The 22,714-nt window shown below is 33.1% G+C and overlaps 1 protein-coding gene across 1 annotated transcript; it reads left to right on the top strand.

Annotated features, from left to right (window-relative positions):
* The first annotated feature begins 18,333 nt into the window (after window positions 1–18,333).
* LOC127712366 (toll-like receptor 13) lies at window positions 18,334–21,295 on the top strand. The gene has a single exon (XM_052218754.1). The coding sequence runs from the start codon at window positions 18,335–18,337 to the stop codon at window positions 20,477–20,479; it is 2,145 nt and encodes a 714-aa protein (XP_052074714.1). The 5' UTR covers window position 18,334; the 3' UTR covers window positions 20,480–21,295.
* The last annotated feature ends 1,419 nt before the right edge of the window (window positions 21,296–22,714 follow it).

Below are 22,714 nucleotides of genomic sequence, written 5' to 3'. Positions count from 1 at the left end.
TTATAGCTATGAACCCATTTCAGAAAATCAAAATGGCTGCTCTGGGCGGCCATTTAAAAATGGCCGCCATAAAATCAATAAAAGTAATTAGAAAAAATTGTAGGAAATAAATAGTTTTAATTATTTTGATAACTTTGGTTTATTATCCACTAATGACAAGGACTATCATCTGAGGTCTTCAAATATTGAAGTACTGGTGGTCATTTTGAATGATTGCCATTTTGAAGAAAAAAACAAGAATTTCCAATATATGATTATTCACGGTTTTTTAATAATTTTCTATTTGCATTTATACTAATGTATTGATGCATTTACAACTTTTAATTGTTATACGACTTGCTATTTAATATTTAATATTGGATATTCACCAAATGTTGAAATCAGCCATGCACATGTTAAAATAATAAATGTATCTAATACATAATTTCTTTTAATTACTTTTTACTAAATATAATTACGTATATACAATATATTTTATGACCACACTAAATCGAAAAGGATAAAGATTGGAGATATTAAAATTACTGGAGCTAAAAAATCTACTGAACAAATAGACTGAAAAGAATTGTGAAACGCCAAGAGAGGACGAGTGATTTTACAATTCCCAGCATATACCAAAAACACAGACAAATATATTTGAGCTGGTTATCAGTCCTTTTATGCTAACATACAAATATATTGCGCATTAAAGTTTCTCCAACACTCGACCTAGAACAGTTGAATGAAGGCCATGGAATTGCAGAAAAACTCAAGGAACTCAATTCAAAATGGTACTAATATTCTTGCCAAATAAATTTCAGATCTCAAAATATTTTGTCAGGAAAAACGAAAACATTTCTGAAGTTAAAAACACCAGTAAAATAACCATCAACAGTTGTGGCTAATCACAAACTAAAAAGAGCAATGACAGCAGTTAGTTTTTTTGTGGTGATGTGATGTATCTGACAGTCTTCATGAAGCATCGACATTTATGATCGACTGAAGAGTACATGACTGTGCACTTGAACTACAAACCATTGTTCGCTAAGCCAAACTCAGTACTGGAGATTTAATATTACAGGAACCGCGCAACAAAGCATTACGACAGAATCCAAAGACACAGAAAGAAAGTCAGGAATCTGTTATCCATTGAACTACGCTTGCCGAATTGATAGAATACAACGACGGCTCACAGTCTGGAACACATATTTTGCCAACCTTCGAGCTTTAAGATATCGCTAAATTGTACAGTTAACGCCTTAGGCAACTCGGAGTTGTCATGGATGGAATGATTAATACAATGCTTCTGAAAAATTTGATACTAGCTGTCATAGATGATATGCAAGCACACATGAAAGGTAGTGTTGTTCTTCTGATTTTCAGCAAAGATGTTGGGGACGTTATGAAAAAGGCTATGTTATATAGTAGTGAAGATGAAGGCCTCATCATAGCCAAAGCAGCTAGAATAGTTCGAAGGGATATGCTTGATTCTAAGTTTTACAGGGACATTAAATGAATGCCTTCAACATGATTCAGTTGAAAAAACACCGAGACAGGCTACTCTCTATCTGAGGAGTGATAAATTGTAGTTCAACGACGAGTTGCACAATCGAACTGGTATAGCTGCGAAATAGTTAGTGCCGTCTACGACTCAACAATATAACTGGACTGTGTCTCGATGTTTTGCCCACCTTGAATCATAGTATTGTCGGGAAAGGTGGCTATTTTAAAAATGGCGCACGTTTGATTTCTATAAAGTACTTTAAACATTCATGAAAATTATATAATTAAAAATAATGACATGAAACCTGCTAAAAACAGTGACAGTACTTATATCAATTGCAATATTGTTTATCTGAAAACAACTTTAAAAAAAACCTTCATGGCAGACATAATGAGTATCATATCAAACAAGTCAGTTCATAAGGATATCATCTGCTCAAAAGTTTTCAATTGACGTTAAAAAAACAAACAAAGAATGAATTGTATATGTTTTGTCAAATAACACAAAAGCTGTCTCTGTTTATTATAGCAAATCGCATTACCCTTCACATTTACACAGAGTAGTACAACTAAATACTGCCAAAAGACATTTGCATCGTCCTCTGCAACCATTTTAACTTTAACATTCACATTTTGTTAATTTTGCGCAGGACTCGCACGCTTGCTACAAAGATATCCTGAAGGGTTCCCATATAGTCGATTTTTTAAACAAAATATTTAGATGGTGGTAATAGAGTCAAACATTGCAGAGTTTGCGTTAAGGGTAAAAGCAAACATTTGTACTTATATTTTATTTAGGGGCCAGCTGAGGACCACCTCCGGGTGCGGGATTTCTCGCTGCGTTGAAGACCCATTGGTTGCCTTCGGCTGTTGTCTGCTCTTTGGTCGGGTTGTTGTCTCTTTGACATATTCCCCATTACCATTCTCAATTTTATAGCTATGGACATATTTCAGAAAATCAAAAGCGGTCTGCTTTTGGCGGCATTATAAATGGCCGCCAGGAAATTGATACAAAAAAGTATGAAAAATTAATAGCTTTACCAATTGTAATAACACATGGTATATTCATCAAAAATGACAAGGACTATCATCTAAGACTTTAGATTTTGAAGTACAGTGTAACCTGTGTTATCCGACACACTGGGGGACCAGAAAAAATGCCGGTTAAAGCAGGATGTTGGAAAACTCAGGTGTCGGATTAGACAGGTTACACTGTACTGGTTGTCATTTTGAATGGTTGCCACTTTGAAAACGAAATTTTATTATTTGCTATTTGCATTTATAATAATTTTTTAACGCATTAACAACTAGTTTAGAAAAAAAATCATTGTTATATGACTGTTGCTATTTATATTGGATATTCACCAAGTGGTAAAATAAGGCAGGCAAATATTTACGAAATAGAGGTATCCAATTAAAAATTTCTTTTATTTACAGGTTATCCTAAGTAACTGTTTATCACAAAAATTATGTACATGTTCACATACAATATGCTTTATGACCTTGTCAAAAAGTATCAAAGTTGTTGATATCGAAAACACAGAGTTGAATAACATAATGAACAAAGAGACTGGAAGAGGACACGTGAGGATTTAAAATGCCAAGCAGATACAAAGAGAACAGAAATATACATTAGAGCTGGTCATCAGTCATTTGATGCTCGCATACAAAGATGTTGCACATTGAATTGGTTTTTTCCATCGCTCAATTTGGAACAGTTAAATGAAGGCTATGGAACTGCAGAAACACTCAAGGCAAAATGTCACTAATCCTGTCGAACTAATTTTCAGAACTTAAATCATTTCGTCAGGAAAAACGAAAACATACTACTGAAGTTGAAGATTTATAAGTCGCCGATATTTTTCTTTGGTGATGAATCTGATAATCTTCAAAATACAACGACAAAAGAGAACGTGACTGTGCACTTTACTTCAAGACACTCTTGTCTTATCCAAACTAAGTACTGGAGATGAAGTATCGAAGGAGGCCAAGTACCATGCTTATGTTTTTTATATACCTTGACAATAGGGCAAGTAGGCAGAAACCAAAGACGCAGAAAGAAAGCCATGGAATTGTACTTGACGAAATAATAGAATACATCGAAGTCACAGAGTCTAGAACAGTTTTCAACCGACCACGCCTAATTGTACAGTAAACGCCTTGTACAACTTGGAGTTGTCATAGAAGGACGCAACGCATCTAAAAAAACTGGAAACTAGCTGCCTACAAGCAAGGTAGATTCGTTCTCCTAATTTTGAACGACGGTGTTTGTGAAGCTCTGAAACAGGTCACATCTCGAACGCGTGCAAATAAAGGAATTATCATAGCCAAAGCAGTTAAAATAGTTTGAAGAGAGATGCTGGATACTAAGAAAAGCTTTACATGGTAATTCAATATCAGCTTTTAACATGAACCATTTCCACAGACATTAGCTGCCTTAGTAAGAATGATTCTAGGTTGGCCAAACATCGAGACACAGTCAAGTTATATTGTTGAGTCGCAGACAGAACTAACCATTTCGCACCTATATCAGTTCGATTGTGCAACTCGTCGTTGAACTACAATTTATCACTCCTCAGATAGAGAGTCACGTGTCTCGGTGTTTGTGGAACTGAATCATGTCCCCAACATCTTCCCTGAAATCAGAAGAACAACACTACCGTTCATGTGTGCTTGCATATCATCTATGGCAGCTAGTATCAAATTTTTCAGAAACATTGTATTAATCATTCCTTCCATGACAACTCCGAGTTGCCTAAGGCGTTAACTGTACAATTTAGCGATATTGGCAAAATATCTGTTCCAGACTGTGAGCCGTCGATGTATTCTATCAATTCGGCAAGCGTAGTTCAATGGATAACAGATTCTCGACTTTCTTTCTGTGTCTTTGGATTCTGTTGTAATGCTTTGTTGTGCAGTTCTAACAAACATTTAGCATGATACCGTAGTTCCTGTGATATTAAATCTCCAGCACTGAGTTTGGCTTAGCAAACAATGGTTTGTAGTTCAAGTGCACAGTCATGTACTCTTCTATCGATCATAAATGTCGATGCTTCATGAAGACTGTCAGATACACCACCACAAAAAAACTAACTGCAGTCATTGCTCTTTTTAGTTAGTGATTGGCCACAACTGTTGATGGTTATTTTACTGGTGTTTTCAACTTCAGAAATGTTTTCGTTTTTCCTGACAAAATATTTTGAGATCTGAAAATTTATTTGGCAGGAATATTAGTACCATTTTGAATTGTTTTGCTGGCGTTTTTCTGCAATTCCATGGCCTTCATTCAACTGTTCCAGGTTAAGTGGTGGGAGAAACGTTAATGCGCAATATTTTGTATGCAAGCATAAAAGGACTGATAACCGGCTCAAATATATGGGAATTGTAAAATCACGCGTCCTCTTTTGGCGTTTCACAATTTCTTCGTCTATTTGTTCATTAGATTTTAAAGCTCCAGTGATTTTAATATCTTCAATCTTTAACCTTTTCGATTAAGTGTGGTCATAAATTATATTGTATGTACGTAATTATATTTGGTAAAAAGTAATTAAAAGAAATTAGGTATTAGATACATTTTTTTGTTTAACATGTACATGCCTGATTTCAATATTTGGTGAATATCTAATATAAATAGCAAGTCGTATAACAATTACAAGTTGTAAATGCATCAATACATTAGTAAAAAGGCAAATAGAAAATTATTAAAAAACCGTGAAAAATTATATATTGAAATATTTTTTTTTTTTTTAAATGACCATCATTCAAAATGACCACCAGTACTTCAATATTTGAAGACCTCAGATGAAAGTCTATGTCATTAGTGGATAATAAACAAAGTTATCAAAATAAGTAAAACTATTTATTTCCTACAATTCTTTTTAAATTACTTTTATTGATTTTATGGCGGCCATTTTAAAATGGCCGCCCATAGCAGCCATTTTCATTTTCTGAAATGGGTACATAGCTATACATGTTTTCTATGACATAAACTAAAACTCAGCTAAGTTTGATGCTTTTACCACAATCTGAACAATTGTTCCACCAACAGACCGGACTGATGAGTCTTTTGTAGACGAAACGCGCGTCTGGCGCAAATACAAAATTTCAATGCTGGTATCTATGATTAGTTTATTTACATCATTTATTACCTGTCACAACCGGTCTGTTAATTAATCAAAAACAATAACAGTAATAATCAATATGTAATTAAAACGTCATTGTTTATACAAGATGGTTTTTTTCAGAATAATCAATTAGTAAGGTATTAAACCGCGAACTTACAGTAGGGAGCTTTATTATTGTTTTTTTTTAAAACAATTGAAAAAGAAGAAAACGCCGAATATATCTCGGATAGAACTTACGTTGTAACTTTGATTCATTTTTAAAATGACGGAATGGTATAAAATTCTGGTTCTCAATGGACCATTTTTTTTTAAAGGAACGAAGTGTGTTGCTATTATGACATCGTAGGATTTCGATACCTTAGATGCAGAAAGAGACCAAGGATATATTGTCGAACCATCAACATGTATATATTAGAATAGCGATCAACGAGTGATACCGTGCGATTTAATTCCCCATTTCATCGATAATGTTACAGACTTATAAAATTGAATGTAGCTCCTGTTCAATGATTAACAGAAGCGGCTTATCTCAATGGTATCAATTATGTCCAAGGGTGCATCCATTGCATCAATAATAAGGATAAGATGTAGCATCACTGCATACAATGTTTACATTTGTCAAATTATATAAACATGCATATGCTGAAATTCTTTTATTTTCTTTGTAAGCTGTGACATAAACATGATAGGTTTTGCATCGTTCCCGGTCACTCTATATAGATATAAATATTCTTTCATCTAGCATCGGATGAAACTGTGTATAAACAACTCACCAAAGATAGCAGACTTATAATTGTGTACCCCATGCGCGCGTTTCGTTGCACAATAGACAAACGAATAAAAACAAATGTACGGCCAAATTTGTTATGCCATTTAACCATGTTCAACCAAACATTTGTTCTTAAAATGTCCTGAATCAAGTCAGAATATGGCAGTTGTTATCAAATAGTTCGTTTCTATGTGTGTTGGCGTTTGATTTTTTTGTTGCACTTCTGTGTTCCTGTTATTCCTTTGTTTCCTCTTATAGTTGATGAGTTTCCTTAAGTATGGGTTTCTAATCCGGATTTGTTTTCTCTCAATCGATTTACTACTTTTGATACCGGTATACCACTGTTGTCTTTATTTATTTTTTTTTCGGTAATTAAAGAAGCTCGACTGTCTGGAAATCTACTCTTTTGATCTTCATCTGAGTGCATTTTAGGCTGAAGCGTTAACCGTTCAGGGTGTGGATAACATCTCTGGTAGATTATAAGACAGAAGTAGGGCAAAGATTACACAAAATATTTCAACATTGTACTAATAATTTTGGGGTTGGGGGGGGGGGGGGGGGGGAGAGGGGGGGGGGGGGGGGGTCAGGCAAAGAGGAAGGGGAAGGGATGGCAAAGATGGCAGTGGAATATTTCATTATCATTCGAGTACTAGATTAGACATAACACATGTTTTCACTAATAAAATTTTATCATAATAACGATAAGGAAGGTTGAAATAGAATTATCTATTAATTTAAATATTAAATGTAAAAGAAAAATATATAAACCGGTCTCTAAAAACACCACAAAAGACCTCCTTTGTGCAGATAGCAGCAACATAAAACTAAAAGAACCACAAAGGAGTTGAATAAGAGCACAAAGTACATAATATTGTTTATATAATTGGCAAATAGGTAGTTTCAAACTAAAAATAAAATGTTATTTTAATCAATAAATCGGTAAGTTTCGGATTTGCGAAACCGTGTTCTGAAGTCAGTAAGAGGAAAGAACAATTTGAATTAACTTCGGGATCCTAGTATTAAAACTAAATTTGGTTCATCCTAAGCGATGCATTGATATTCGCATTGCGTAAAGTTGCATTTGTTCGGTCGTCGGGAAGTCAAATGTGCCACTTCAACACAACCTCTGACTATCTATTAAGCCATGCCGAATCACATTATGGATGAACACAGAATGAATAAAAGAGTGATGATAGGTACCAAAGGGACAGTCACACTAATAAGTCGAATATAAAAACTGATAACGTCATGGCTAAAAATGAAAGAGTCCAACAAACAACCAATTATGCACAATAGACAACATAGAAAACTAAAGACAGAGCAACATGAACTCCACCGAAAAATAAGGGTGATCTCTAAGTAGTTTTACTATATACGTATATATCTCATGTTGACACGAAATGAAACCTTGGCATGTCATGCTTTTTGTGATACTTTGTAATATTTAAATATCACGAGGTTATTTGTATCGAGATGCCGTCAAGATGGCATCATGTCGGAAAAAACCAACAGACAACCAATAGAGCACAATACACAACATAGAAAAATAAAGACATGACATCATGTCAAAAAAGATAGTCGTATTTTAAAAATCTATTTTGATCACTTATTCAGTAGATAAAAACGTTAATATCAATGATTGTATGCATATTGCTTAGGAATTAATAAAAAAATTTTTTTCCATTTTTTGACGAAGTTTCCATTTAAGTCTGAATTGACTGCAGAACGTTCAAATAGTTATCAAACGCATACACATCCAAAGTTAATTCAATCTAAGATAACATCTTTTGATAAAAGGTTTAGAAACTGGGCTCGGGTAAGAGGTATCCGAGTCCTTCAACAGTTTCGTATCGCAGAAATATACTTTTGGCCAGTCTAGTATTGTTGGGTTGTTATTCAAACATTTATAAACATGCATTGTTTGGGTGTGATAATAGATTCAAGTGCCAGAAGAGTGTCAGATGAATATTCAAATGTATATGTTGCCATGATATAGATGATACGCAGGAGTTGAAGGATATGCGTAATTATCAAGTGGTAAACTTTCACAATTTCATTTAAAAAAATATACATATAAAAAACTTAAGTATTAAGGACGTATTGTAGCTAAAAATGCACGGGGAAGTTATTATTTTGGTTTCGATGTCCTTTCATTGTAATATGACACTTTGCAGTGTTAAAATGTCAAATTTACAATTAGAATCTGTTTGCAGTATACTCTGTTTTATCGTTTTGTATATTGCCCTCTGCTGTGGTCCGATAATAATACCATGTGGAAAATGTATGTGTACAGAAATAAAAACAATCTGCTCTGGTTTGAACTTTATACCGGAGCTGCCACCAACAATTAATATATTGATAGTAAATAATATAAAATATGCTAACGCTGATCAATCGGCGTAGTTTTGGGAATATTTCTTCCATCAACCTCACGACACTATGCTTTGAGAATAATTCAATTGAGATCATTCAAGATGATGCATTTTATGATTTTAAATACATTGCTGAGCTAAATATAACAGCTGAGAGGTTATTGATTAAAACATCGTTAAACTATTTGTTCCACAGTTTGACTATTACAACCATTCAAAAGTTGGGATGAGAGAAAAACGATTGGAATGAACTTCCGAAATGTTTAAATATTTATCAGGAGCTAACATGACTCTGTCGCTTAGATACAATTTATTCAATACACTAAATTCAAGTGTATTCTCACCCAAATTGTGAATGTCGACGTTATCGGTCTTAGGACTACTGAGGTCCTGAATCTATCGAATAATAACATTTATGCACTACCAAACTTTTGCAAAAACAGCGATGAATCTTTTGTTCCACATCTGAAATATTTGTCACTTGCATACAATGCTTTAAAGACAATCAAATGCCTAGACAATTTTAAAGATCTTATTATGGATGGAAATTGTTTTCGAAGCTTGGATAATAATATTTTCGCATTACTACATAATTTGCGAAAACTTGCCATAGGAGTTAATCAGCAGCTGAAAAAGATTGCTCCGTTTGCATTTAATAGTTCTTCATTACAGGCCATCCATTTATTCTCGAATCATTTCCGATATAGTGAGAGCAAGTTCAAGAAAAAGCGTTTTGATCCGCAAACAATTTTTCAAACTATACTTAATTTAACAGAATTGGATTTATCTAAGAACTATACGAATGATTATGCTATAGTACACAAACTTTTTTCATCTACACGGAATATTCAAAAACTTACTTTAGTTTCGTCAGATATATCGTCAATCCCAGAAGATTTATTGCGAAAAATGCCTCACATCCAATCATTGAATTTACAAGGAAATGAGATAGAACTATGGGACGAATCACTATTCGAACATTTGCCTTCTATGCGTAAATTGTATCTAGGCGGAAACAATATTCACGTTATTAACGAAACGTCGTTTCCAGCAAACTTGTTAGAATCTTTAGAAGTACTCGAATTATCCGGTAATCAATATCGATGCACGTGTGAAATAAAATCGATTTCGGACTTAATCCGATCAACAAATTTATCAACAAAAATTCGGAAAAAATGGACCAGGCGTTATATTTGCTACTAACCGGAACATCTATGATTCCCCCGTCTTTAAGATTACTTTCCAACAATTGCAGAGTGTAATTCGTTGAACATTGTCTATCTGATAATTATTACTGCATGTTCGTCTGTTTTGATTTTGCTTTTTTGTGTCATAATGACTTTTCAGTGTCAGATAAATTTTAAGAATGCACTGTATTTGTTCCGTTTAAAACGACATATGAAACGTTGGAACTTTAGTCTAGAGTCATCAAATGATTTACAGTTCGCGTTCGTTGTTTATTGCGATGCCGATCGCCGATGGATCCATGGCGTTCTACTAAAACAATTGGAAAATTCTAACTTTAATATTTGTGTACATCATAGGGATTGCAATCATCAACAATATTGGTAAATATATGGCAAAAAGTTGGAAGATCATAGTAGTTTTGTTTAATAACTTTGCTAAAAATAAAAGCGAATGGTGTCAATGAGAGATTGACCTTGTACAAGAATGGAGGCGCCGTCAGGGAAAAGAGGTCTTGATATTAATCATGTACCAACAGATTGATTCAAAACAAATGATTACCCCACTAAAGGCATTACTCGACACAACGCCTTATTTATCATATAATGAAGGTTTTGGCGAGTACTTATTCTGGACTGCTGTAGTTAAAGACATAAACAAACCTTAGAATATTCCACCAACTTCTATTTTCTAAAAAAAAAAATAGATAAAAGAGGGACGAAAGATACCAGAGGGAAAGTCAAACTCATAGATCGAAAACAAACTGACAACGCCATGGCCAAAAATAAAAAGACAAACAGACAAATAATAGTACAGATGACACAGCATAGAAAACTAAAGACTAAGCAACACGAACCCCACCAAAAAACTGGGGGTGATCTCAGGTGCTCCGGAAGGGGAAGCAGATCCTGCTCCACATGTGGCACCCGCCGGGCTGCTTATGTTATTATAAATCCGGTAAATAGTCGAATTCGGTAAGTCACATTCGTGAAAAGGGAAGGGTATTGTAGTTACGACATAAGGAACATATCCGATATCATCTGGAATGTTGCTACATACAAATCGAAAGTTCACAATTGGGAAGCTGAAATTATCTCTTTTGTCGTAAAGTGTTGTTTTCAACCGACCCTCATTGTCAATTTCTAGATGTAAGTCAAGATATGAAGCAGACTTAACTGTATCTGTAGTATCCTTTATCTCTAGTTCGATGGGACAGATTCGTTCAACATAGTCACCAAATTTTGTATTATTTAGTGAGAGAACATCATCTATGTAGCGGAACGTAGAGTTAAAGGATATTGATAACTTCTTATCTTTCTTCCTAAGAAGTTCCTGTATGAAGTCAGCCTCAAAATAATAAAGAAACAAGTCGGCAAGAAGAGGGGCACAATTGGTTTCCATTGGAATTCCGACAGTCTGTTGAAAAACACGTCCTCCAAACGTAACAAATATATTGTCAATCAAGAAATCAAGCATCTTGATAATGTCAGTTTCAGATAATTTTTTGTTTGAATCAGAGTGATGCTTTACAAAAAAGGATTTATCCCTCCCCAAAACAAGATACTTGAATCTACTTTCGCCATTATTTTTAATGAAAAAAAAGTAAAACCAACTCTTTCAATTTGTCTTTTAGTTTGTAATGGGGAATACTTGTGTAAAGTGTAGAAAAGTCAAATGTTTTAATACTATTGCAAGATGAGAGAGTCTTAGATTGTATGTACTCTAAAATATTTTTGGAATTTTTTAGTATCCACATCTGATTCACGCCACCTCTAGAATAGGCAGTTTCACAATAACTTTGGAACCCGGCTTCGATTGCGGATAAAATAGATGTTAATAATTTAGATGTTAATAATTTAAATATTTAGCTATTTTGTTTTGTAGTCAGAAATCAAGTCACGTAAGCACAAATTCACTTCTTGTTTTGTGAAACACGTTTAAAGAGCTAACCTCACATATTTTATCTGAAGGTCTATCTTTTAGTTTCTTTTGTCTAAAAAAAAATGTTATTTTCATGTAAAATCTGCAGAAAAATCGACAAGTTTGCACAAGTTCTAGATTGATTAAAAGCTCTCAATCAATGATGACCTGTACTTGTTAATGTATGTGTCATTTGGTCTCTTGTGGGGGGTTTGTCTCACTAGCAACGGTGTTGGCTTATTGGTCCAAGTTGTTGCCCTATTTAGTAGTAATGTCTGTTTGGGTTGCTTACCCATTTTTGTCAATATAACGAAACTATACAATTGTCATACAAGTGGGGTGTTTACCTAGCTTTAAAACCAAGGGCATACTAAATGAAATAAAATAAAGAACAGTTTACATGTGTGAGAACATCAGAATATTTTTAAACTGTCAATCAAATACTTCAATGTTTTGAAAAGTATTGAATAACTACATTTTAAAAGGAATATAATTCATTGCTTTCAAAGAAGCTTAATTACACATTAATTTCAATTTTTTTGAATTTGTAATTAGTTACGTATAATTACTATAGCAATTTTAATAATCCCAGCTCTGCTCATTTCATTAAATAAATCTATGAAAGGCGTATTTGTTTGAAGTACCTTGTTATTCCCGTTGATTTCCATTCGGTTGTATTATCATTCAATAGTATCCTTTCCGTACTCTCTTTATTTCTTTAGTATTCGCAATTCTACCGTTTTAATGAATACTTACCAAGAAAGAATTCTTCTAAATGAAAGTTAAAGGTGAATGAAATTTTCTGCAGTGTCTGGTAATTTTATTTTGCCTTCATTTCATTGCTTTACGAAATCTTACATATTTGTATACAATTTATTTTATTGTCAAACAAACCAACAATGAAATAGATAATAACAAAAACAACAATATTTCTTATTGTACTAAAAACTACATCAGATCATATTTGAAAATCAACTTATGTGGTTTACATCTGAGTCAAACATGAGTTATCTCCCTTGAAATCAGAACACTTTGTATATGTCTATATTGTTTGCCTAATAATATTGCAATCAGTAATGGATAAAGAGTTTGTATTTTCACTTTGCCATACAAAAAAAAAAAAAAAAATACCATGTGCAGTCAATTACATTATTAATTTTAAGAAATTACAAAATATCTGTATCACTTTCTGTATAAGGCTTTATTCCATCAAAATATATTTGTTTTCGTTTCTGGACATCAATGCAAATTTGTCAAAGACAGTATGTTGGTTTTGAGCAGATATTGAAATTACTTTCCTACCCTACCACGTTCAAAAAAAAGGATAGAACTATAAAAAAAATAAAAAAACAAGAATAAAAGCATGCGATGCTAAATAAATTGATGCTTAATTAAGATTACATCTCGAAACTTTTGAAATTTGAATTAAGACCTCTATAAAACCTTGTAAGTGTATATATCCAAAATCGTACACACAGAACATGACCAAAAGTAAGTGTACGATAATATATCATATTGTATCACAAGTGCAAAATAAAGTTTCAAATTGGTGACTTCGTTGGTGACAAAAATATTTTTCTCAAGCTATAAAATAAAAGACTTATTGTATGAATGCTGGTAAAAATTGTCTCTCTTAGAAGAAATATGGCACTGACAATAATATATCAATGCACTCGGGACAGTTTGTACCAATTTTCAATGCAACCCATATATTGTTAGAATTGTTCCAATTCTTTCAACAGACATTGATCTGATATCTCTTAATTACATATTTAAACTAAACCGTGCATCAATCTGAAAACTGTTTATATTAAAGTCTTGAAACTATCATACCTAATATAATGGACATTTCACAGGTAAACAAATGTGTTAACTGATTCTTGTCTATTCATATCTAACACCTTTGAATTATAAGGGATTCTGATCAGATCGGTTTTGTTTGTTTGTAAGCAAAGTTATTAAAATTGTTGTCAAACGAGATAGTCATACGAAAGAAGGATGTCAAAAATTTATAATAAAAGCAGCATATTTCAAAGAATTTTTAAGATATATTAAGCTGAAGATAAATACAAATCACACTTGAACTATGTGCACAAAATAAAGTTTTATCTCCTAGTCTCCATGACGATGGTTGATAAACAAACATTAACTCATAAATGAATACATCCTCTTATTGGAATATCAATTTTCATTTGAATAGACGACTTTTGTTCTGTATAATATCATTTAAAACTGAAAAGAAGTTCAAGGTACCATACTTCTTAATCAGTAAAGAACCAATATCTAATTGCATCAACATGTAAAACATTTGTGCCACAATTTACTGAGAGTATAGACGAGGATTTACAGAAAAGAGAAAAATTGGCAAAAGAATAAAGAAAAGAACCAATTTATAATGGCATCAACATGTAATACATTTGTGATACAATTTACTGAGAATATAGACGAGGACTAACAGAATAGAGAAAATGGGCATAAGAAATTTAGAAAATAGAGCATAGTGAGATGGTGAAATCTAAAGAAAACTGAATTATAAGTAAACGAATAAAAGAATAGAGTACATGCCATATAAAAACAAAAAATACAGAAATGAAGACATCCCACCACTTCAACCCAGTACCTCAATCCAGATCCTTTTTATCAGCAAAATCACTATTGATGGATACTGTATTTAAAACTTTTAAATATATCAATAACGTTAATGTCACAAAATTAGTTAGATATAAATTGCGCAGAAAAGATATCAGAAATAATAGAAAAAAAAAGAAATATCACATGAGTCATATTGTTGATAATAGCATTACTTCATCAGAGACAAGAGTTTTTTATATTCCTTCTGCTCTTTTCCAAGCGAAGTCAATTCTTGCCTATTAGCACTAACTTGTTAACGCCCATGTATATCACTAAGTGTCCTGGTTTAGTTTAGTTTTAAATTTCTTCTGACTATTTCCTTTATTCTTTAGAACAATCCTCAGTTGGAATTTAGGTTTCTTTTTCAATGGTTCGTTAAAATCATTTTCAAATTCATCATCTTTTTTATTAGTGTCAGATTTAAGTTTCTGCTTTCTGCTTTTCTTTGTTCTGACCGTTTTCATTTGTTTACAACGTTGCTGATCATCTGTAGAAATATTTGGTCATGTTTTGCAGGACTTGTCTGTTCAAGTAGTGTCTGTGTTTCGAATTGGTCAAGGAATGCAAGTTTTGTTGTTAATGACAGATGTGTGGATATCATTTTAAGTTTCAGTGGTTGCTTGTGAAATGATCCCAATATCAAAATTTGTGACTCTCTCTGATTATCATCGGTAACAGATCCATTGAACTTCGGAACAGTTGCTTTACTTACAGTAACATTTTTCAAATCTTTGTCAGTAACAACCTTCTCGTGCATGACCTTGACCTTTTTACCAAATTTTTTTAGAATGTATTGCCCAGGCTCTATTTTGTCAACCAGGATACATATAACCTTGTTTGACTTTAACAGGACATAAGAAGGTTGATTTCCCCCAGATTCAAGTAAAGTCTTCGGATTATTAAAAGATTGAAGCATATTTTCTGATAATAAACGTTTATCACAGCCGTCAGTCATTAAGATCTGAATATCAGTCACCGTGGATGATGTTTTATTGGAATTTCCAGTAAGAACAGTAAGTCCTTGGCAATATCTTACAACAGACGGATAAAAATTTCCGAGATCAATGAACTGATTTGGAGTGTTAGCTGTGCTTCGCCTTGTATCTGAATCTAAAGGTTCTGTACTGACGTTGTTACACATGTAATCTTCAGATTATTCTGTTGATAAAGGGATGACTGATGTCTGACTGTTTGTTTGGGATATAGAGGTGGTAGATAATGAAATCACAGACTTTTGACTATCAGTGTATTCAGTCGAAGTACACAACTCCTGAGACTGAGATGATTCTACTGACTGTGAGTAAGGTGTCTGGTCTTGAGACATTATCTTTTCTGTTGGGATCATTGTACCACTCACGCTTTGATCAACAGATGAGTTACTCTTCCCACTGATGTGTTGGTCAGCTATTGGTGATTTATTGAAGAACTGTAATTGTGTATGTAGTAGATACATATCTTCCTAATTTTAATTCAGCTCTCTGAGTTCTGGAAGTACGTTATTTTTGCAGAGATTATACATATGGTGCAAAACTTTAATTTCATTATGCCCAATATTCACTTGGGATAGATTTTCTATTTGATAATGGTAAAACTATTTTTCTTATCGACAGAACTGTGAGTAAACCTTGCAGAAACATGTAACACAAGAAAGAGTCTGAAACTAGAACAAATATGTGGGAACAATTTTCTCTGTACAATTTGTTTTACTAGATGGGTCAAAGGTATGTATATATATTGTTTTTAAATGTTCTAGACCATGAGCATATGATATATCTTATTGTTTTCATAATTTGCATTTTATTTCCTCAAAATAACTTGCGTTTCAATTTGCAAAAATACCGTTGACCAATGATAAATAGTTTTCACTTGTTTCCATTTTCGCTGAACTAGTATACATTATTATTTTCAGAGACCGGCCTGCAGGTGCAGGATTTTCTCGCTGTGTTGAAGATCAATTGGTGATCTTGGGTTGTTTTCTGCTCTCTAGGCGGGTTGTTGTCTCTCTGACGCATTCGTCGTTTCCATTTTCAATTGTAATCATTTCGTTTAAAATTCGGGTTTCCCCGTCTGATATTTGTATGACTTATTTAATAAATAGTTCCAAATTTATTCGTTCATTGTGTGTTAATTTACGTTTTTTGATTGAGTTAATCCTTCCAATTGATATTTTATAGTGTGTCTTTCTATGTTGTGATGTTATACTATTGTTTCAGAAAAAGGGAGAAGGTTTGGTACCATTAAAACGTTTAATCCCGCTGCAAATGTTTGCACCTGTCCTAAGTCAGAAATCTGATGTACAGTAGTTGTCGTCTGTTTATGTAGTTCATACGTGGTTCTCGTTTCTCGTTTTTATATAGATTAGACCGTTGGTTTTCCCGTTTGAATGGTTTTACACTAGTAATGTTTGGGGCCCTTTATAGTTTGCTGTTCGGTGTGAGCCAATGCTCCGTGTTGAAGGCCGTACCTTGACCTATAATGGTTTACTTTTATAAATTGTAACTTGGATGGAGAGTTGTCTCATTGGCAACGTACCACATCTTCCTATATCTATCCACAACAGTACTTACTTATTATAAAGTTTGATGTTCGGTGCAAGGGGGACAATTTTAGTGTTTGTACGGGTTTTGTTTTATGGTGTTTTATTTAGTTCGGTATTTGAATGTAACAGTGTCAGAAGTTCTCCCAACGTCGAAACAAAATTGTTTAGATTTGTCTACTGTTGCTGCTACGTTTATTCATTCTATGTACCTATATATTTTTTGAATGGTAGAATTAAGTCTACACAATTGAATAAAAAGTCGTATCGCAAAATAAAATAATAAGATATTGCGATCTATCAATGTTATTTTTGTTTATCTTGTTTATGTCCAATTGAATTAACATTAGAAATACTTAAAATTCGAACGACGAGGGAACATTTATCACTTGTTGATAAATGCATCCAAGGGACTTCGGCATCAGTGTTTAAAGGTGTTTTTTTTCCAATAAATAATAAATTATAAATATGAGAGAAAATTTCCATAAATAGGGTCATATCTAGTGTTCAACCAGTTTTTTTTTTTTCTGATGGTGACTATTTACATTACACTTTAAATTGAATAATGTTATTTTATTGACTTCCGTGAGAAATATACAATATTCTAATTTTCTGTAAGCAAAGGTTAACTCAATTTCCTTATACAAAACATGTCTAGCCAAAATAAAATCAGTAACATTTGGACACCTTTTATATAAAACTATGATCATCAACTTCCTATATGACCGTACTGAAATATCGATAATTATAGTTTTACTCTATCAGTCAAGTATATATATTATGCTCATTAATAGTATCCTTCAATTCAAGTAAATGCAAGAAGTTAAAGTCCGATTTGAATGCAAAACATTCACACGCATACATTTACAATATAATGTCAATGTAAGAAGCTCATCTTTTTATATGAGGTTTAGAGACTGGGCTTGTGATAGGCGAGGTCACAAAGCCCTTCAACAGTTTTGAAACAAAGAAATATACTTTTTGCCAATTTAGAAATTTTTGGAATCAAAGAGCTTTTTTTGCAAACCGAAGAAGTATGTATAAACATGCATTGCTTGAGCTTGATGATAGAATTTCAGTGTTAAAAGACTTCAAAAGAATATTCAAATTTATATGTAGCCATGATATAGAAGGTCACCAAGTATTGAAAAAAGTTGAAACATGCTCGTAATGATGAAATGATCAACTATCATAGGTACGAATATATAAAAAACTGAAGTATCAAGGAAGTTTTTCAAATAATAATGTACCGGGAAGTACTTTTTTTGGTTTCGGTGTCCTTTCCATTGTTATAAAGCACTTTGTAGTGTAAAAAATGTCGAATTTAAAGTTAAATTGTGTTTTCATTTTACTTTGTTTTGCCGTTGGATGTAATGACTTCTGTTGTGCGAAAAAAATACAATGTGGAAAAAATATTGAATGCAAGTGTGAAAAAGCAGAAGCAATCTGCTGCTATTTGCATTACATCCCGAAGCTGCCACTAAACTGTAGCATTACTAAATTAATATTGAAAAATAACATTCTTACGGTGATCAATCAGAGTAGTTTTAGGAATGTTTCTTCAGTCAACCTCAAGACATTATGGTTTGAGAATAACTCAATTGAGATAATTCAAGATGATGTGTTTGATGATTTTGAATATATTGCCGAGCTAAGAATAACAACTGAGAAGCTATTAAACATAACATCGTTGAAATTTTCGTTCCAGAGTTTGACTATTAGGACCATTCAAAGGTTGTATTTAGAGAAAAACGATTGGTATGGACTTCCGGATGACATGTTTTATCATTTGGTAGGAGCTAATATCGCTCTGTCACTTAGAAAAAATTTATTACACAAACTAAATTCAAGTATATTTCTACCAATAGCAAACCTAAAGAAATTACATGTTGAGGAAAACGAAATTGTGAATGTAGATTTAAACGGTCTTATGACAACTGGGTTTCTGGATTTATCAAATAATAATATTTATGCAATACCTAATTTTTGTAATAACAGCGATGAAACGTTTGTTCCGAAACTGAAAAAGTTGTCACTTGCATACAATGCTATAAGGAAAATTTCCAAAGAATCTTTTAAATGCCTGGATAATTTAGAGTCTTTAAATTTGGATGGGAATCGTTTTCGAAGCCTGGATAATAATGTCCTCGCATTACTACATAGCTTGACGAAACTTATCATAGGGGATAATCAGCAGTTGAAAGACATTGCTCCGTTCGCATTTAACAGTTCGTCATTACAGAAGCTTCATTTGTACCGGAATAATTTTCGATTTAGTGAGAAAAAAATTAAGGAAAAACGATTCAATCCACAAACAATTTTTCAAACTATACCAAATTTAACAGAGTTGGATTTATCTCACAACCATTTAAATAACTTTTCAATATTACGAGAACTATTTGCGTCTACACAGAATATCCAAAAACTTACTTTAGTTTCGTCAGATATAACGACGATTCCAGATGAATTGTTCCGAAATATGTCTCACATCAAATCGTTGAATTTAGAAGGAAATGAAATAGAACGGTGGAGCGAATCACTCTTCGATAATTTGCCGTCCATGCGTGAATTGTATCTTGATGGAAACAATATTCACGTTATTAACGAAACGTCGTTTCCATCAAATTTATTAAAATCTTTAGAAGTACTAGAATTGTCCGGGAATCAATATCGATGTACGTGTGAAATAAAATGGTTTTTGGACAGAATTCGATCAACGAATTTTTCAACAAAAATGCAGAAGAATTGGCCGAGTCGTTATACTTGCTACTATCCGGAACATCTACGATTAACCCGTCTTGCAGATTACTTTCCAACGATTGCAGAGTGTAATTCATTAAACATTGTCTATTTGATAATAATAACTGCATGTTCGTCTGTTTTGATTTTGCTTTTCTTTGTCATAATGACGTTCCAATGTCAGATAAATTTTAAGAATGCGCTGTACTTATTTCGTTTAAAGCAACGTATGAAACGTGGGTACTTTAGTCTTGAATCGTCAGATGATTACGAGTTTGACGCGTTCGTTGTTTATTGCGATGCCGATCGCCTATGGGTCCATGGCGTTCTGTTAAAACATCTAGAAAATTCTAACCTTAATATTTGTGTACATCATAGGGATTTTGATGTCGGAGAGCCAATCCTTAACAATATTGGAAAATATATGGCGAAAAGTTGGAAGATCATAGTTGTTTTGTCTAATAATTTTGCTAAAAGTGAATGGTGTCAATGGGAGATTGACATTGTACAAGAGCGGAGGCGCCGACAGGGAAAAGAGGTTTTGGTATTAGTTATGTACCAACAGATTGATTCGAAACACATGATTACTCCACTAAAGACATTACTCGACACAACGCCTTATTTATCATATAAGGAAGGGTTTGGGGAGTATTTATTCTGGACTGCTGTAGTTAAAGACATTAACAAACCTTTGAATATGCCTCCAACATCTATTTTCTAAATAATACAAACGATGTTATAGGTTTCTGTTATTTTTTTCTATCATTGCAGCCCAGCAATGCTGCATTTTTGCATATAATATACTTTGATGAATAGAAAATTATCTCCCTGAGACCAAAGAACGAGTATGTAATAAACTAAAGGGCATTGTGCGGCCATATTTAAATCTCTGTCAGTGTACCTACAATGGATATAGTGAAAGACCGCATAGACAATCTGAGAAAAACATGACATTGTGCAAAGACATAATCATGATAATGCAGTACCATATAGGTACAAACAACTATTTCTTTTATGTTATGTATAACGCAATCTATTTGAAAAAGAGAATTTCTATTTTATTCTCTTTTTTCAATGTTTTCTATTTGTGTGAACAAAGTATTCCAACAAACATTTAACTGGCATGATTGTAACAAATATATTTGATGATGGTATCCAATAACACTACACAACAAAACTTGGAGAACAATCTCAAGAAATAAACACGTATTACTTTACATATACAAGAAACGCAGAAATTATTTGTTAACAAGTATTGGGGAAATTTCCCCATAAAGTTGATAACCAATCAGATATCAATAATTTGGGAAATTTCCCCAAAAAGATGATGACCAACAACAAATCAATAGAATGGGGAAGTTTCCCTAAAACGATGTTTACGAAAAAGAAATCAATAGAATGATAAAATCTCCCCAAAACGATGAAAACTAAAAAGAAATCAATAGAATGGTAAAATTTCCCCAAAAAAGACGATAACCAACAAGAAGTCAATAGAATGGGGAAATCTCCCCAAAAAGATGATAACCAACAAGAAATCAATAGAATGGGGAAATTTTCCCAAAAAGACGATAACCAACAAGAAGTCAATAGAATGGGGAAATCTCCCCAAAAAGATGATAACCAACAAGAAATCAATAGAATGGGGAAATTTCCCTAAAAAGATGATAACGAAAACGAAATCACTAAAATGGGGAAATTTCCCTACAAAGTTGATTACCAAAAAGAAATCAAAAGTCTGGGGAAATTTCCCAAAAAAGATGATAACGAAAACGAAATCACTAAAATTTCATAATCAAAAATAAATCAATAGACTGGGGAAATTTCCCAAAAAAGATGGGAACGATACCGAAATCAATAGAATGGGGAAATTTCCTTACACAGTTGATAACCAAAAAAAATATTTAGACTGGGGAAATTTCTTCACAAAGATTTTAACCAAATAGTTTTCTATAGACTGGGGAATTATTCCCACAGAGATGATAACCAAAATAAGTTCACAGGCTTGAAGAAAATACTCATGCATTGCACAATGATTGCACATTCTGTTGTATACAACAGCGAGAAATATGTCGTCTAACAGATACTGTAAGAATAGAAAAAAGTCACTGTTGTGAATGTGAAACATTTTCAGCAGCAGATAACACAATTGAAAGAAATCATTGGCTGGGGAAACATTCACACTGATAAATTAAACAACAAACATCAGAGATAGAGATGATACAGTATAGGAAATGGGCTAATTTCCTCACAAACTCTTGTGTAACTGTAATCATGTATATCGGGGCCTTTAATAGGCGACTAAACAGTATGGTTTTTCTCATGTTGAAAGCCGTAAGGTTGCCATTAATTGTTAATAAAATGCTCCGCAGGGCGCAGCTTGATACGACCGCAGAGGTTGAATCCTGAACAGTTGGGGCAAGTATGGACACAACATTCAAGCTTGATACAGCTTTGCATTTGGATTGTGATTAAATATTTGACACAGCATAGGTTTCTGACACAGAATGAATGTGGTCTAAGAACTTAAAATTTTTAAATTGGACATTCACCTATAGCTATTATGGTCCAATATCCAAAATCTAAATACATGGTTAGATTCAGCATATCAAAGAACCCCAAGAATTCAATTTTTGATGAAATCAAACAAAGTTTAATTTTGGACCCTTTTGACCTCAATGTGGACAAAGTTGATAACGGGGCCCAAAAGTCAAAAATCTAAATACATGGTTAGATTCAGCATATCAAAGAACCCCATATATTCAATTTTTGTTGAAATCAAACAAAGTTTAATTTTGGACCCCGATTTGGACCAACTTGCAAACTGGGCCCATAATCAAAAATCTAAATACATGGTTAGATTCAGCATATCAAAGAACCCTAAGAATTCAATTTTTGTTAAAATCAAACTAAGTTTAATTTTGGACCCTTTGGACCTTAATGTAGACCAATTTGAAAA

The sequence above is a fragment of the Mytilus californianus genome, unplaced genomic scaffold, assembly GCF_021869535.1.
Source record: "Mytilus californianus isolate M0D057914Y unplaced genomic scaffold, xbMytCali1.0.p SCAF_8, whole genome shotgun sequence".
Classification (NCBI taxonomy): Eukaryota; Metazoa; Mollusca; class Bivalvia; order Mytilida; family Mytilidae; genus Mytilus; species Mytilus californianus.
Note: the sequence above shows the minus strand (reverse complement) of the source record. Positions and strands in the feature narration are given on the sequence as shown.

Bases quoted from the DNA above. Each gene is read 5' to 3' on its own strand.
- LOC127712366 (XM_052218754.1), top strand. From the start codon at position 18,335: ATGTCGAATTTAAAGTTAAATTGTGTTTTCATTTTACTTTGTTTTGCC.